This window comes from Portunus trituberculatus, chromosome 48 (genome assembly GCF_017591435.1).
Source record: "Portunus trituberculatus isolate SZX2019 chromosome 48, ASM1759143v1, whole genome shotgun sequence".
Taxonomy (NCBI): domain Eukaryota; kingdom Metazoa; phylum Arthropoda; class Malacostraca; order Decapoda; family Portunidae; genus Portunus; species Portunus trituberculatus.
The window spans coordinates 20,417,136-20,432,819 of NC_059302.1; the positions used below are offsets into that span (position 1 = coordinate 20,417,136).

General features: G+C 40.0%; 1 protein-coding gene across 1 annotated transcript in view; it reads left to right on the plus strand.

The window, feature by feature from the left end:
* The window catches only part of LOC123498447 (reelin-like), a 265,988-nt gene that overhangs the window by 80,936 nt on the left and 169,368 nt on the right, over nucleotides 1-15,684 (plus strand). Inside the window, exons 31-35 of the mRNA XM_045245551.1 lie at nucleotides 3,183-3,342; nucleotides 11,514-11,678; nucleotides 11,946-12,160; nucleotides 12,327-12,487; nucleotides 12,656-12,863. Of these exons, the coding sequence (XP_045101486.1) occupies nucleotides 3,183-3,342; nucleotides 11,514-11,678; nucleotides 11,946-12,160; nucleotides 12,327-12,487; nucleotides 12,656-12,863 (909 nt within the window). The remainder of the gene's footprint in view (nucleotides 1-3,182; nucleotides 3,343-11,513; nucleotides 11,679-11,945; nucleotides 12,161-12,326; nucleotides 12,488-12,655; nucleotides 12,864-15,684) is intronic.

Here is a 15,684-nt window from a genome sequence, read left to right on the forward strand (position 1 = left end):
ACAGTTACTTGAAACTCCTTCATAATCCCTTTCTGTTCCATTACCAGTGGTTTGTCAAAAGCAGTCTCCTTTGTGAATACCTTCCAAAGCATCCATTCATAGCCTCTGCCATTTCCTGGGATCTTCACTGCATACTCCATTTACTTCTAAACTTTCAATACTTTCTCTATTTTTGATGTTGTTGTTCACATGTCTGTAAAAAGCCTTGGTTGGTCTTTACATTTATCAATTATATCCTTTTCTTGTTTCTTTCTTTCTTCTCTTCTAATCAACACATATTCATTTCTTGCTCTTTTGTAACTTTCCCACTGCTTAATCCGTCTTTTCCTTCTCCACCTCTTCCATGCATCCTCTTTTCTTGTTCTAGCCTTTTCACATCTATCGTTAAACCAGTCCTGCTTTCCAACTTCTCTATGTTGTCTTATTGGTACAAATTTTTCTCACCTTCTTTGTATATTTTATAAATTCCTTCCACTTTTCATTTGCTCCTTAGCACTCTTGAATTTCATCAATTTGTCTCTTGAAAGAATTTCTTTAGTGTGTGTGTGTGTGTGTGTGTGTGTGTGTGTGTGTGTGTGTGTGTGTGTGTGTGTGTGTGTGTGTGTGTTTCACAATGTTACAAGGCGGACGCATGTAACTTATCTTTCGAGAAGAAAGGAGGAAAGGAGATAGGAAATGGAGAGAGAGAGAGAGAGAGAGAGAGAGAGAGAGAGAGAGAGATGGGAACAGTCTATGCCATTGGGTAATTTTAGACACAAGGCGGGATGCATGTAGCTTATCTTGAGTGATTGGTGGAGACAAGGATGGTGGGAGGAGCACTAGGATTTCAAAGACAGCATACGGCGTGTGTAGTTCGTATCCAACACACTATACGGGACAACTGAACTGAAGAAAGCTCAGTAAAGAAATATGACGTCTACTTAGGTGTCACCGTATTTGCTACTGGGGCTTCATGATGCCGACAAAGGCGTCACCGTATTGAAGGGGTTAAAAGTTTCTTGCATGCTTTATCCTTTGCCTTTTTTGCTTGTAAGCATCTAGCATTGTACCATGTATGTATTTTTTTCTGAACTCTATAAACAGGAACAAGGTTTTTTACTCATTCATTGTATTCCTGTAAGATTATGTCATATTTTTCTTGTACAATCTTCCTGCTCATAATATTACTCCACTCAATATCAGCAAAATAACTCCTTAGTTTTTAAAAATCTGCTCTTGCATTATTTAATCTCTCTCCTATATAGTCCTCTCTGTCTTCTCTTATCTTCCTCCTGCATTTGCATCTCTAATGTCACATGATCACTTTTCCTCATTGGACTAAGGTATTGTATGATTGGAGGGGACTCCGGTTTTTTTTGTGAAGACTAGGTCAAGTAACAATGGTTCCTCTTCCCCCCTGTATCTTGTTGACTCTTCTATCCACTGGTCCATTGTATTAACCATAGTCATCTGTAACACTTTCTCACTCCACTGCCCAGCATTGTCCATTACTTCCATCTCTCCCCAGTTTATTTTTTTACAGTTGAAGTCTCCAACTGTGTATTTACCTAGTTGTATTTGACCAGTTGTTGTTTATGGGAGGAAGAGTTCAAACTCATGCTGTCCCTTCTCTACTCTTATCTATCTTGTAAATGTTCAAAAACTCTCTCCATTTATCCTGAATTCCACATGCATCCTCAAAAACACTCCAGTCCTCTTGCTCAAAGTAATTCCTTAATTTGATGTAATCTGCTTTACCGTAGATGAATCTTCCTGTTTTGTGATGTTCATTCCTTTTCTCCATTCTTCCTTCCCTAAATACACACTCAATCATCACATGATCACTCTTCCCTATTGGACATCTGCCTTTCATGTTTTCTATCAACTCCGCCTCTTTAGTGAAAATCAAGTCCAGTCGTGATGGTTCATCCTCATCTCTGTATATAGTATTTTCCTCCACCCACTGTGTCAATGAGTTTTCCATTGCCATTCTTAGCAGCTCTCCACCCCATGAATCTTCGCAACCATCCACAGTCCACTCTTCCCATTTCACCTCTTTGCTGTTGAAATCTCCCATTATTACCAGTTTTTCTTTAGTTTCCATCAAATACTCTATCCACCTTTTTGTGTCCTCTATCTTCCTTTTATATTCCTCTCTATTCCATGCATTGGTTTTGGGGGGAGCATATACCACAACAAAGTCTCGTTTAACACCTCCACACACCACCTCATCCCCAACCACCTCAGCTAACCCATAGTCATTCCTCAGTTTATAGGCAACAAGATCTTTTTTCACCAATAACATCACACCGCCTCCCTGCTTTTCTGCTTTATTTCTTACTCATATGTTGTATTCACCTTCACCTATTTTATTCTCCTCAATGACTTCATTAAGTTTAGTTTCAGTTATTCCCCTATTTTATTCTCCTCAATGACTTCATTAAGTTTAGTTTCAGTTATTCCCCTATTTTATTCTCAATGACTTCATAAAGTTTAGTTTCAGTTATTCCCCTATTTTATTCTCCTCAATGACTTCATTAAGTTTAGTTTCAGTTATTCCCCTATTTTATTCTCCTCAATGACTTCATTAAGTTTAGTTTCAGTTATTCCCCTATTTTATTTTCAATGACTTCATTAAGTTTAGTTTCAGTTATTCCCATCACGTCAGGCCTCTCTACCCTAAGATAGTAATTTATTTCTACCATTGCAGACTGTAACCCATTCACATAAGTGTATGCCATTTTTAGTTTCTCTCCCCTTCTCCTATTTTCCCAATCATCCACTTTATCAGTTTCATATCCCTGACTCTCCAGTAAAACTTCTTCCTCTCCTCCTCTGATCGGGATTCGTTTTTTTCCTTTGCCAGCTTCCATAAGTCACTGGTCTTATTTCTTTCCTCCGCGTTCATGTCTCTCCTTATCCATATATCCTTATAATCTTCCCGCTTTCCAAGCCTCCATGAACCATTCATAACTTCCTCTGCTGGTGCCTGAGATTTAAACTTGATTCTCATTGGCCTGGCTTTGCCCTCTTCATACCTTCCAATCCTTGAAACCACCTCGATTTCACCTTGGTACTCATCAGCCTCGTTAGTAGCAACTCCCACCAGTTTACCCGCCACATCTTTCTTCTTTTCTAGTTCCTGCCTCATTGGTGTGTGTGTGTGTGTTTATGCATGATAAGATCAGTACTCGTCTCTTCAGACTGGTGAATGTGAAGCTGGACACTATGGAGCATGGAGAGTCTGGCGTGGTGAGGTTCCGCTTGTGGCAGCCAACACACGATGGGCAGAACCAGTGGGCGGTGGACAACCTGAGGGTGGCGCCTGAGCAGCTCCTCAGCACTCTGCAGGCTGACATGTCTGTGAGTAATCTATCTCACTGCTCCCTGCTCCTCATTATTTTCATAATTTTATTCTCATTTATAATTGTACTCTTATAATTGTTTACCTTTTACCTGTTTTCTTATTTTTTTTGTTCCATAGTTTCTTGGAAATATTTTCAACTTGTATATCCTAATTGCAGGATGCATCAACTGTCCTGCTTGTCTTGTGTCACTCTTTTTCTTCCTGCACTGTGCATGACACACACACACACACACACACACACACACACACACACACACACACACACACACACACACACAGTCATAGAAGAGAAGATAGCTGAGAAAGTGGTGAAGGTTATTAAGTCAAATGAGACATTGGTGAGGGAAACTGTAGACAAAAAGAGATGTGTGGTGATATTTGGTGTGGAGGAGGATAAGACACCGAGTAAAATGGAGAGAGAGAAAAACATAAAAAAGGTGATAAATAATATCATTAATGTGGTGCAAGAGGAGGAAAAGACCTAGTACAAGAAATAGAGGACTTCCATAGAATTGGAAAGTTCACAAGAGAAGGTATGAGGCCAATAAGAATCAAACTTAAGTCACAAAAGGATGTAGATGAATTGGTGGAGAAGTCATGGAGGCTAGCCCAGCAGGAAACAACAAGGAAGATTTGGTTGAGAAGAGATCTCGGTGAAAAGGAAAGAGAAATGTTAAATGAGTTGAGAAAGGAGGCTTTGAAAAAAATGAAGAGAGGACAGAAGAAGAGAAGAAAGAGTTTTCTGGAGAATCTTGGATATGAGACTGAGGAAGTGGTTCATAACCCAGAAAAGTACAGCAAGAAAGGACTAAAGAAACTTACATATGAGCGAAATGTAATGTATTCCAACATAAATGGAGTGATATCGATTTTAGAACTCAACGATTACTTGAGGACAAGAACCCAGATATTGTGGGTCTTACTGAAACAAAACTGAGAGAGGAGAAGACCTGATGAAGGTTGGAGAAGGAAATATAACGTTTGGAAAAGAAATAGAGTAGGTAAGATGGGAGGAGGAGTGATGTTGCTGGTTAAAAAAGATATAAAGGTGGATCAAGTGAAAAAAGGTATGGGAAAGGCAGAAGTGCTAAAGATCAGAGCAGAAACTAATGAAGGAAAAAGAGGCACTACATAGTGGTGTACGTACCACCTAAGACAAATGCATGGTCAGTACAGGAATATGAAGAAATGATAAGTGATACAGGAACATGTCTGGAAGAAATGTTGGGTGGCTGTGAACGAACTATAATGATGGGAGATTTTAATTGTAAAGAGGTGTGTTGGGAGGACTGGTCAATGGAAGGATCAGAGACAACATGGGAAATACACTATTGACACTGGCAATGGAAAATGTGTTAACTCAGTGGGTCAAAGAAGATACTAGGTTTGGAGGAGAGGGAGCATCGTCAAGACTGGACTTGGTCTTTAGTACAGAGCCAATGGTCATTGAGGAGATGAGGGTGGAGTGCCCTTTAGCAAGAGTGATCATGCAGTTTTGGAGTTCAAGGTGATAGACGAAGAGAAATCTAGAAGAAATGAAGAATATAAAGTGGGAAGATGGAATTATGCCAAGACAGATTTTGGAAACCTAAAGAAATTCTTTCAAGAGACAAATTGGATGAAATTCAAGAGTGCTAAGGAGCAAATGAAAAGTGGAAGGAATTTATAAAATATACAAAGAAGGTGAGAAAAATTTGTACCAATAAGACAACATAGAGAAGTTGGAAAGCAGGACTGGTTTAACGATAGATGTGAAAAGGCTAGAACAAGAAAAGAGGATGCATGGAAGAGGTGGAGAAGGAAAAGACGGATTAAGCAGTGGGAAAGTTACAAAAGAGCAAGAAATGAATATGTGTTGATTAGAAGAGAAGAAAGAAAGAAACAAGAAAAGGATATAATTGATAAATGTAAAGACCAACCAAGGCTTTTTTTACAGACATGTGAACAACAACATCAAAAATAGAGAAAGTATTGAAAGTTTAGAAGTAAATGGAGTATACAGTGAAGATCCCAGGGAAATGGCAGAGGCTATGAATGGATGCTTTCGGAAGGTATTCACAAAGGAGACTGCTTTTGACAAACCACTGGTAATGGAACAGAAAGGGATTATGAAGGAGTTTCAAGTAACGGTGGAGGAGATCAAGAACATGATGGGGAGTTTAGAAGTGAGAAAAGCTGTGGGACCTGATGGGGTATCAGGATGGATTTTAAGAGAATGCAGGGAGCAATTGGCAGAAAAAGTTTGTGAAGTAATTGATGCCTCATTAAGGGAAGGTGTAGTGCCCCAAGACTGGAAAAGAGCTAACATTGTCCCAATCTATAAATCAGGTAACAAGAGAGACCCATTGAACTATAGACCAGTGTCACTTACAAGTGTGGTAGCTAAGATGTGTGAGAGGGTGGTGAAGACTAGATGGACAGACTTCTTGGAGAAAAATGACATACTTTGTGAGTGTCAATTTGGTTTTAGGAAAGGGCGTTCATGCACGACAAACCTGATATGTTACTATTCGAGGGTGATAGATGTAATACAGGAAAGAGATGGTTGGGCTGATGGAATATATCTGGATTTAAAAAAGGCCTTTGATAAGGTACCACACCAGAGACTGATCTGGAAACTTGAAATGGTAGGAGGAGTGCATGGCAGTTTACTAAAATGGATGGAAGACTTTTGGTAGGAAGAGAAATGAGAACAATAATTAAGGACAGACCATCAGAATGGGGATTGGTGGAGAGTGGAGTTCCACAGGGATCAGTGTTGGCACCAGTAATGTTCGCAGTCTACATAAATGACATGGTGGATGGGGTGTCCAGTTATGTGAGCCTATTTGCAGACGATGCAAAATTGTTACGAAAAGTGAGATGTGACAAAGATTGCGAACTACTCCAGGAAGACTTGGACAGAATATGGAAATGGAGCTGTACATGGCAAATGGAGTTCAACACGACAAAATGCAAGAAAATAGAGTTTGGCAAGAGTGAAAGAAGAATCAGGAGTATGTACAAGATAGGAAATGAAGACATAAAACCAGTCATGAAGAAAAAGACCTTGGGGTGACAATTACCAATGACCTATCGCCAGAGAGACATATAAACAAAATAATTGGAGAAGTATTGAACTTATTGAGGAACATAAGAGTGGCGTTCGTATATCTAGATGAAGAAATGATGAAGAAAATAATTACTGCAATGATAAGACCGAGGCTTGAATATGCAACAATACAGTGGGCTCGAACTTAAAGAAACACATAAGGAAACTAGAGAAAGTACAGAGGGCTGCAACGAAAATGGTGCCTGACTTAAGAGATTTGACTTATGAAGACAGACTGAAAAGAATGCAACTTCCAACCCTGGAAAACAGAAGAGAAAGGGAGACCTGATAGCAATATACAGAGTGATGATTGGCATGGAAAAATGGATAGGGAAGATCTGTGTATGTGGAATGGAAGAATGTCGAGAGGGCATGGGAAAAAACTAAAATGGCCACTTATAGGAGAGATGTGAAAAAATATAGCTTCCCTCATAGAAGGGTGGAAGCATGGAATAGTTTAGACGTGGAAGTGGTCAACGCAAGGAATATTCATGATTTTAAGAAAAAGCTGGACATTAATAGATATGGAGACGGGACAACACGAGCATAGCTCTTTTCCGTATGTTACAATTAGGTAAATACAATTAGGTAAATACACACACACACACACACACACACACACACACACATCGTCGATGGCGGATGTGGTCGCTGAGCTCCAGAGCAATCATCTCTAATTCTACAGTTACCATTGCCTAAGAGTAACCAAGGTGGGAAAGGAGCTGGTAATGTTTGTCCCGTCTCCATATAGTCATGTTAACTGTTGATTAGCAAAATAATGTCCAGGAAGGTAAATATAAACTGTAGCCTGCGTTTGAGCCATCAGCTGGTTTGTTTACATCTGCGCAACATGGCGGCCGTGAACTCGAAAGATGAATCAGACTTCACAGGATTTCAAGGAATAATGGAGAAGAGCGCTTATGTGAAGAAAATTCTGGAGTTGGAAGGTAAAATTGAAAAACTGTTTGAAAAGTATGGGGCCTGGAAACGAGTTATGACAATGTAATGAAAGAGTGTGCCGATATGAAGAAGGAAAATGAAGCACTGAAAGAGGAAGTTAAGCTAATTAAAGTGAATTGCGAAAAATGTGGAGAATCTCTAGGAAAAGTGATGGAGAAGCAGGCTGAATGGAAAAAAGTCAGGAAGTGGAAAGAAAGGAGGTAAATTACAAAGTTGCAAGTCTGGAAAAGGAAATCAAAGAGTCTGGGAGAAAACTTTGGGCCTTGCTGAAATTATAGATCAACAGATCATAGAAGAGAAGATTGCTGAGAAAGTGGTGAAGGTTATTAAATCAAATGAGACATTGGTGAGGGAAACTGTAGACAAAAAGAGATGTGTGGTGATATTTGGTGTGGAGGAGGATAAGACACCGAGTAAAATGGAGAGAGAAAAACATAAAAAGGTGATAAATAATATCATTAATGTGGTGCAGGAGGAGGAAAAGACCTAGTACAAGAAATAGAGGACTTCCATAGAATTGGAAAGTTCACAAGAGAAGGTATGAGGCCAATAAGAATCAAACTTAAGTCACAAAAGGATGTAGATGAATTGGTGGAGAAGTCATGGAGGCTAGCCCAGCAGGAAACAACAAGGAAGATTTGGTTGAGAAGAGATCTCGGTGAAAAGGAAAGAGAAATGTTAAATGAGTTGAGAAAGGAGGCTTTGAAAAAAAATGAAGAGAGGACAGAAGAGGAGAAGAAAGAGTTTTCTGGAGAATCTTGGATATGAGACTGAGGAAGTGGTTCATAACCCAGAAAAGTACAGCAAGAAAGGACTAAAGAAACTTACGTATGAGCGGAATGTAATGTATTCCAACATAAATGGAGTGATATCGGGATTTTAGAACTCAACGATTACTTGAGGACAAGAACCCAGATATTGTGGGTCTTACTGAAACAAAACTGAGAGAGGAGAAGACCTGATGATGGTTGGAGAAGGAAATATAATGTTTGGAAAAGAAATAGAGTAGGTAAGATGGGAGGAGGAGTGATGTTGCTGGTTAAAAAGATATAAAGGTGGATCAAGTGAAAGAAGGTATGGGAAAGGCAGAAGTGCTAAAGATCAGAGCAGAAACTAATGAAGGAAAAAGAGGCACTACATAGTGGTGTACGTACCACCTAAGACAAATGCATGGTCAGTACAGGAATATGAAGAAATGATAAGTGATACAGGAACATGTCTGGAAGAAATGTTGGGTGGCTGTGAACGAACTATAATGATGGGAGATTTTAATTGTAAAGAGGTGTGTTGGGAGGACTGGTCAATGGAAGGATCAGAGACAACATGGGAAATACACTATTGACACTGGCAATGGAAAATGTGTTAACTCAGTGGGTCAAAGAAGATACTAGGTTTGGAGGAGAGGAGCATCGTCAAGACTGGACTTGGTCTTTAGTACAGAGCCAATGGTCATTGAGGAGATGAGGGTGGAGTGCCCTTTAGCAAAGAGTGATCATGCAGTTTTGGAGTTCAAGGTGATAGATGAAGAGAAATCTAGAAGAAATGAAGAATATAAAGTGGGAAGATGGAATTATGCCAAGACAGATTTTGGAAACCTAAAGAAATTCTTTCAAGAGACAAATTGGATGAAATTCAAGAGTGCTAAGGAGCAAATGAAAAGTGGAAGGAATTTATAAAAATATACAAAGAAGGTGAGAAAAATTTGTACCAATAAGACAACATAGAGAAGTTGGAAAGCAGGACTGGTTTAACGATAGATGTGAAAAGGCTAGAACAAGAAAAGAGGATGCATGGAAGAGGTGGAGAAGGAAAAGACGGATTAAGCAGTGGGAAAGTTACAAAAGAGCAAGAAATGAATATGTGTTGATTAGAAGAGAAGAAAGAAAGAAACAAGAAAAGGATATAATTGATAAATGTAAAGACCAACCAAGGCTTTTTACAGACATGTGAACAACAACATCAAAAATAGAGAAAGTATTGAAAGTTTAGAAGTAAATGGAGTATGCAGTGAAGATCCCAGGAAATGGCAGAGGCTATGAATGGATGCTTTCGGAAGGTATTCACAAAGGAGACTGCTTTTGACAAACCACTGGTAATGGAACAGAAAGGGATTATGAAGGAGTTTCAAGTAACTGTGGAGGAGATCAAGAATATGATGGGGAGTTTAGAAGTGAGAAAAGCTGTGGGACCTGATGGGGTATCAGGATGGATTTTAAGAGAATGCAGGAGCAACTGGCAGAAAAAGTTTGTGAAGTAATTGATGCCTCATTAAGGGAAGGTGTAGTGCCCCAAGACTGGAAAAGAGCTAACATTGTCCCAATCTATAAATCAGGTAACAAGAGAGACCCATTGAACTATAGACCAGTGTCACTTACAAGTGTGGTAGCTAAGATGTGTGAGAGGGTGGTGAAGAATAGATGGACAGACTTCTTGGAGAAAAATGACATACTTTGTGAGTGTCAATTTGGTTTTAGAAAAGGGCGTTCATGCACGACAAACCTGATATGTTACTATTCGAGGGTGATAGATGTAATACAGGAAAGAGATGGTTGGGCTGATGGAATATATCTGGATTTAAAAAAGGCCTTTGATAAGGTACCACACCGGAGACTGATCTGGAAACTTGAAATGGTAGGAGGAGTGCATGGCAGTTTACTAAAATGGATGGAAGACTTTTGGTAGGAAGAGAAATGAGAACAATAATTAAGGACAGACCATCAGAATGGGGCTTGGTGGAGAGTGGAGTTCCACAGGGATCAGTGTTGGCACCAGTAATGTTCGCGGTCTACATAAATGACATGGTGGATGGGGTGTCCAGTTATGTGAGCCTATTTGCAGACGATGCAAAATTGTTAAGAAAAGTGAGATGTGACAAAGATTGCGAACTACTCCAGGAAGACTTGGACAGAATATGGAAATGGAGCTGTACATGGCAAATGGAGTTCAACACGACAAAATGCAAGAAAATAGAGTTTGGCAAGAGTGAAAGAAGAATCAGGAGTATGTACAAGATAGGAAATGAAGACATAAAACCAGTCATGAAGAAAAAGACCTTGGGGTGACAATTACCAATGACCTATCGCCAGAGAGACATATAAACAAAATAATTGGAGAAGTATTGAACTTATTGAGGAACATAAGAGTGGCGTTCGTATATTTAGATGAAGAAATGATGAAGAAAATAATTACTGCAATGATAAGACCGAGGCTTGAATATGCAACAATACAGTGGGCTCGAACTTAAAGAAACACATAAGGAAACTAGAGAAAGTACAGAGGGCTGCAACAAAATGGTGCCTGACTTAAGAGATTTGACTTATGAAGACAGACTGAAAAGAATGCAACTTCCGACCCTGGAAAACAGAAGAGAAAGGGAGACCTGATAGCAATATACAGAGTGATGATTGGCATGGAAAAATGGATAGGGAAGATCTGTGTATGTGGAATGAAAGAATGTCGAGAGGGCATGGGAAAAAACTAAAAATGGCCACTTATAGGAGAGATGTGAAAAAATATAGCTTCCCTCATAGAAGGGTGGAAGCATGGAATAGTTTAGACGTGGAAGTGGTCAACGCAAGGAATATTCATGATTTTAAGAAAAAGCTGGACATTAATAGATATGGAGACGGGACAACACGAGCATAGCTCTTTTCCCGTATGTTACAATTAGGTAAATACAATTAGGTAAATACACCATGAAGTGCAGTGGCTCACAACTGAGAGGGCTTGTGTGTGAGTACCTGGAGCGGCTAGGCAAATGGGCAAGCCTCTTAATGTGTAGACCCTGTTCACCCAGCTGTAAATAAGTACAGAATGTAACTCAAGCAGTTGTGGCCTTGCTGTCCTGCTGTGTGGTGTGGTCTCAGTCCTACCTGAAGATCGGTTATTATGAGCTCTGAACTCTTTCTGTAGGGGAAAGCCTGGCTGGGTGACCAACAGGTGACCATGGTGAATAATACACACATGCAGAACAACAGTGCAGCATCATGTCACAGCCTGTGCTACATATATTCAGGACTTGCTGGTCTCTGCCATTCTGCACATCACATCTTGTCGCATCACATCTTTTCCTCTCTGCTTCATGCTCCTATGAACACTGTCTCCTTTGTTCCACAGCCCAACTCCACCATAGCTTCCCCATGGCTCTTTGTGACCAGCAGCAGCTACAGCCACTACTGTGACAGTGACACAGAGGTGCAAGTGATAGATGGAGCTGAGAGAGTGCGGGAGGCAGTGACTCACCCACTCGTACTTTCTCCCAGTGATGTCATCACCTTCCAAGTAAGCTTCATATAGTGTCTGCTCACATGTAGCAGTCTCATGCTTGAAATTTTCCATCAGATTTGGTGTTCAAGACAATATGCTTCTGCATCTGTAAGAAATATGCAGAACATGTGAAGGATTCTTATTGTGTCATATTACATGTAAAAGTTGTCAAAAATATGTTGTAAAACATACTCATGCTAAGCAGAACACATGTCACACTGCTTGGTGAGCATCTCCTTAGAGTGTGCCTAAGAGTGAATGGTAACACTTAGGTCACTGCAGATCAGTGTGGGCTGCAAGGTATCATCTGTGGGTGACCAGCCAGTGTTGCTGCAGTATTCCCAAGACAGTGGACACACTTGGCACCTGCTGCACCCTGGGTGTCCTGCTGCAGCTGTGCATTGTGAAGGACCATCTGAACCAAGTGTGTACCATCCGGGCCATCATGGACCATGGAGCCGTTTCCTCATCCCTTTGGACCATCGACTCTCACAAAGGTAAGCTGATGATGCATAAAGCAGCTTTGCTTTTGCATGTTGTCTTTCTCATTTCATATACACATGTATTGCTTGGCCAATATTTGCAAGAACACTGAGCCTGTGCAAGAGGCAGACCACACACTCATACACACATTCATTCACATCCAAGGCTCTAATCCTTCAGACAGATACAGCTGAGGTGGCTGCAGAACAACCTCAGTGGCACAGCAGGCAATGAGTTTGCACTGCGGGATCTGTACATCGGCCCACCTTGCCGCCACAACTGCCATGGCCATGGGTTGTGCACTGCTGCTGGCCACTGCAAGTGTGACCCAGGATACAAGGGTAGGTCTGCTGTCTCAAAGGAGTGACCGTAATTAAAGTAAAGAGAACATAAGGACAAGAAAATAAGGAAAGCCTCAAGATGTAAGAATCTGTCAGGCTATATGAAGTGTATCTGCCTATTTCCACTTTCATCCTGATCCACAAATTTGTTCCTCTATGACCATGCAGGGACCTACTGTGGCAAGTTCCCCAACAAGCCAGTCCGTTGGATGCATGACAACTTTGAGGAGGGTGGTGTGTTGGAGCACTGGGCACGGGTGGAAGGGGCAGCAGTGGGGCAGGGCTGCGGCATCCAGAAGAGAGGAAACACACTGCTCTTCTCAGGCCCGGGACACCGCATGGCCACCACGCAGGAAATAGACACCCGAGCCATCAGGTGTGTTTATGTTTGTGTGAGTGTGTGTGTGTATTTACCTATTTGTGATTACAGGGCCCGAGCCGTAGCTCTCTATGTCCTGTCTCTTTGTCCACACTTGTCCAATTTTTCCTTCACTTGACTGACACTCGCCGCACACCACATCCACGCTCAGTTTGTTCCATGCATCAATGCTCCGATACGGGAAACTATTCTTCTTGATGTCGCTCGTGCAGGAATCTTTCAGTATTTTATTAGGGTGTCCTCTTAGGTAATTACTGGATGCCATTGTGATCAGGTTCTCCCTATCCAATATGTCCATTCCATGTACTATTTTGAAAATTGTTATCATATCCCCTCTGACTCTTTCTTCCAACATTCTTAATTCCAGCCTAACATAACATAACATAAATAATAGGATAACAAAGGGCTACCAGGGCCCATCTAGGTTATCCTGTATCAGTCGCACAGCAACCTCGTCATCAGTACTTAAAGATACACTTAAAAGTACTACACAATACATTATATACTAATTCTAGATATTTGGCCCATTAACAGGGCTAAGTCCTGCAGCGAATTTCTCTACAATCTGTGATCCCCATACATGGGGATCATGTCTTGTTTAACTATAGTAAATTTCTTATAAAAACTATCATGCAGTGCTATACATAATTATAAATCTAATAAATTTAAGTGCTTATCTAATCTGTTTTTAAACATTGTCAAACTAGTGCTATTTACAACCCTCTCTGGCAATGCATTCCAGAAGTCTACCACCCTATGACTAAAGAAATATTTTCTTATATCTAACATGCAACCTTGCTTTCTAATCTTCCTGCCATGATTTCTAGTCCTACTTCCCTCCTCTAAGGTAAAGAAAGATCTCACATCTATGTAGTTTGTATCTGAGAACATTTTAAATAACTCTATCATATTCCTTCTTATACATCTCCTCTCAAATGAAAACATGTTTAATTCCTTTAATCTATCTCTATACTCCAGGCGTTTTAATGCGGGTATCATCCTAGTTGCTCTTCTCTGAACTGCTTCTAACATGTTGATATCCTGCCTATAATGGGGTGACCAGGCCTGTATGCAATACTTTAAATGGGGCCTAACATAGGAATTATATAAGCTACGCACCACTTCCTTACTTTTATAACTAACATTTCTATTTATAAAACCCAGGATCCTATTTGCCCTATTTCTTGCTTCTAAACATTGCTTTGAAAATTTCATAGTCCTGTCTATCACTACCCCTAAATCCTTTCCCTCCTCTACTGCCTCTAGCCAACATCCCTCCATCTCATAGCTAAAGTTTGTGATGTCTTTACCTAAATGCATAACCTGACACTTTTTAGAATTAAACTCCATCTGCCACCTGTCTGCCCATGCTATCAACCTGTCCAGGTCTCGTTGTATTCTGTAATTGTCCTTTTAACCCTGTACTGCACATGCTATCTTAGTATCATCTGCAAACTTATATGCTTTGCTACTAATTCCTATATCTAAATTGTTAATGTACACCAAGAAAAGAAGAGGTCCTAGCACTGATCCTTGGGGTAGCCCACTAACCACTTCCTTCCACTCAGACATTGCCCCATTTAATACTACTCTCTGTTTCCTATCAGAAAGCCATTCATTAATCCAATCAACTAACCTACCCCCTATCCCATGTAGTCTCAATTTGTACACTAGCCTCCTATGCGGTACCTTATCAAACGCCTTGCTAAAATCTAGATATATAACATCTATGCTATTTCCATCATCTAACTCCTTGGTAATATGTTATAAGATATTGAGCAAATTTGTAAGACAGGACCTCCCTGATCTAAAGCCATGTTGGGTATCTCTAATTAATCTATTCTCATTTAAATGCTCCCAAATACTACCCTTAATGATTTTCTCTAGTATCTTACATACTATACTAGTTAAACTGATCGGTCTATAATTATTCGCATCATCCTTCCTACCTTTTTTAAATATTGGTGTAACATTAGGTAACTTCCAGTCCTGAGGTATCTCAGCAAACCTAAGTGATCTTTCAAATATTTACTTAAGTGCTTCAGAAATACTGTCTACACCCTCCCTAAGTACTCAGGCATGTAGCTCATCAGGACCACTAGCTTTTCTTTCGTCTAGTTCAAGAATAAATTTTCTAATAATTCCCGGTTTTATATCATTATTTTCTACAGCTCTTTAACTACTCGTCGCACTGTTTGTAACAGGATTTCCTATTCTTTCCCTAGTAAATACTGAAGAAAATTGTTCATTCAATAATTCTACTATATCTTCATTTTGATCCACTACTACACCATCTTTTCTAAGTGGTCCAATCCTATCCTTATTTCTTTTATCACTGACCTTGTAATAACTATGATTTTTTGGGATCTTTACTCCCAGCTCTAGCTAGTTTTTTCTCTGCCTGCCTTTTACTTTTTTTTATAACCTTACTCAAATCATCCCTGACCTGTCTGTACCTAATCAGATCTACATCTTCCCCACTTTTCTGCAACTCTCTATATGCCCTCTTCTTTCTGATCTGTCTACCTATCTCGTGAGTCCACCATAATGGCTTCCTGTTTCTCTGCCTTATATCTTTGTAAGGGATACACTGCATCACTATACCCTTTACTATAACCTTAAAAATATCCCACATCTCCTGTGCAGTTTTATTTCAAAAACTATCTTCCCAGTTTATCTCTCCTAATAACTGACGTAACCTACCATAATTGCCTTTCTGATAGTTTGGGATTCTTGTCTTATTCACTATATTATCCCTACTGGAATTAATGATAAATCTAATTATATGATGGTCACTGTTTGCTAAAGTCTCTCCTAC